Source organism: Triticum dicoccoides, unplaced genomic scaffold (genome assembly GCF_002162155.2).
Source record: "Triticum dicoccoides isolate Atlit2015 ecotype Zavitan unplaced genomic scaffold, WEW_v2.0 scaffold111474, whole genome shotgun sequence".
NCBI classification, from domain to species: Eukaryota; Viridiplantae; Streptophyta; class Magnoliopsida; order Poales; family Poaceae; genus Triticum; species Triticum dicoccoides.
The window spans coordinates 1-2,054 of record NW_021177104.1 but is presented as its reverse complement, the minus strand read 5'-3'; the positions used below and the strand labels follow the sequence as shown (position 1 = coordinate 2,054).

The window sequence follows — 2,054 nt, the reverse complement described above, 5'->3', positions numbered from 1 at the left end:
TACACCCTATATTTAGGAACGGAGTAGATAGATATTACCCAAAAAAAAGTAGATAGATAGATAGATATAGATATAGAAAAAAGAAAAAAAAGAAAAGAAGATTCTGGCTCATACCAGACGCGTTGTGTCCTATGTGCCCATACCAGACGCGTTGCGTTGTAGTCTTTCTCCACAGGCAGTCTCTCAATCGTCTTGTGCTGTCATCCCACGCCACCGAACCCTAGATCCGCCGCCGCCCAACCGCAGAAAGTGAGGCCGATGCCGTGGCCCTCGGCTGCCGCCGGACACCAGGAATCACAGCCGATGCCGTCAGATCCGGGAGAGCGCAGGGGTCTGTTCTCGTGCTTGTTCAGCGAGTGCGACGCTCCCCCCTTGGACAAATCGAATTGGGACGCCGATCTCCTGGAGCTCCTCCTCGACTTGCACGAGGAGGCGTTCGGCCGGCTGCCTGTCCATGACATGCCGGTGGAAGCCGCCGACCAGTTGGCCGTATCCATGCGCGAAGGCGGCCTCTGCCTCGGCCTCCTCGACCCCGTCACCAACATCATCCTCAACACTGTCGCCCTCCTCCCGCGCGACTTCGTGGACATGGCAAAGCCCGATAGGAGGAGGTCCAAGAGGCTGGCCGCCGACAGGGTGCAACCCAGTGACTACAGCAGCTGGAACACCAGCTGGGTTTTGCCATCCTCCGGCAGGGTTACCTGTGGGCCGTCCACCCGCAGGGCTACATGGTACTCTATTGCTGGGGCGTCCCGCCGGGCTCTCATCAGATTCATGGTTGGCTACTTCGGATGCCTCAGCGAAGAACAGGCCACCCGCTACCTCCACTGGGCACGCGCCGATGTCGCCCTCGCAGTCCAGCTGGTCGAGCACGATCTACACGCTGCTGCTGTTTCACCACCCGACCCCGCCTCTGAAAGGACGCAAGCCGCCTTCAAGTACGCCGCAAGCTGTGGGCGGCGGCACCCTGCGCCTGATGACCTGGTGCGGCTCCAGGCGTCACCCCTGCCCAAACAGTGCCTCCGCGACTCCGCCCCCTTGCTCGAGAAGGGAGGGCGCAAGCTCACCGTCGATGATGTCATTGCCATCATGGATTTGCTGCGATACCAGGTCGGTGCCCCCTTGGATCTTCAGTTCAGCTTGCGGCCAAGCGGAAGAGAGCTACTTGTCTACTGCCGGGACCTCAAGGCTGATGAAGGGAGACTAGACATTTCCAACACCCCAAGCTCCGATGGCTTCAAAATGTTCACCATCAATGTCGAGCGTCATGGAGACCACTTCGCGGCCCTGCGGTCTCCTCACGAGCACAGATCCATGATCTCATCCTGTTTGCAGAAAGTCGTGAAAACCGCCAAAGCACACTTCGGCTCTGCGGTCATGATCTGTTCTGGCGATGCCTGCGAATACACTGGGTCTCTCAGGATGAGGCTCCACGACATGATCCACGGCTTCTATCTCAAAGTCTTCGCCATGCTGCCCTCTACGTGGCTCCACCTCATCCCCCACATCCTATTTGCTGGCCACTGCTATGGCCCCATGGACCCTGTCTCCAACATCATCATCAACTCCATTTGCCACCACATACTGCGCCCGCTCCCATCGTCAGCTGACTGCAAAGTAGAGGTGTATGACATCCTCGACACCCTCTCTATGCTTCGTGTGGAGGTCCGTTCCTTGGAAGGCCTCATTGCCCTCGTCCGAGCAAGCTCCGAGTCCCAATGCTCGACGCAGTGGGCGATGGAGCACCTCTCCTGCAAACGCTGTGACCTGTCCCAGGAGACGCACACCTCGCTGCAGTTTGCTGACGCAGCCGCAGCCGCTCGACACCCACAACATGCTGAGCTGGGATCATTCTTCGCTTCCCTGGCGCCCGACAGGCTCATTGACCTGCGGCTCTTGCTGGCCACTAGCGCCGATGGCAGGATCTCCTCTGAGTCTCTTGGGGAAATAATATCCACTCTCAAACAAAGTGCACTGCTGTTGGTGGCTCCCGTATCTCCCAATGCGGCTGAACTGTGCAACGAGGCTAAGGAGACTCTGCTACAGAAGAGGTC

At 58.3% G+C, this 2,054-nt stretch overlaps 1 protein-coding gene across 1 annotated transcript; it reads left to right on the top strand.

The window, feature by feature from the left end:
• Positions 1-258: 258 nt before the first annotated feature.
• On the top strand, positions 259-2,049 carry LOC119342974 (the record flags this gene model as incomplete). Its single annotated transcript, XM_037614226.1, has 1 exon — positions 259-2,049. A coding segment is annotated over exon 1 (1,791 nt), but the record flags the coding sequence as incomplete, so codon positions are not given.
• Between the last annotated feature and the right edge of the window lie 5 nt (positions 2,050-2,054).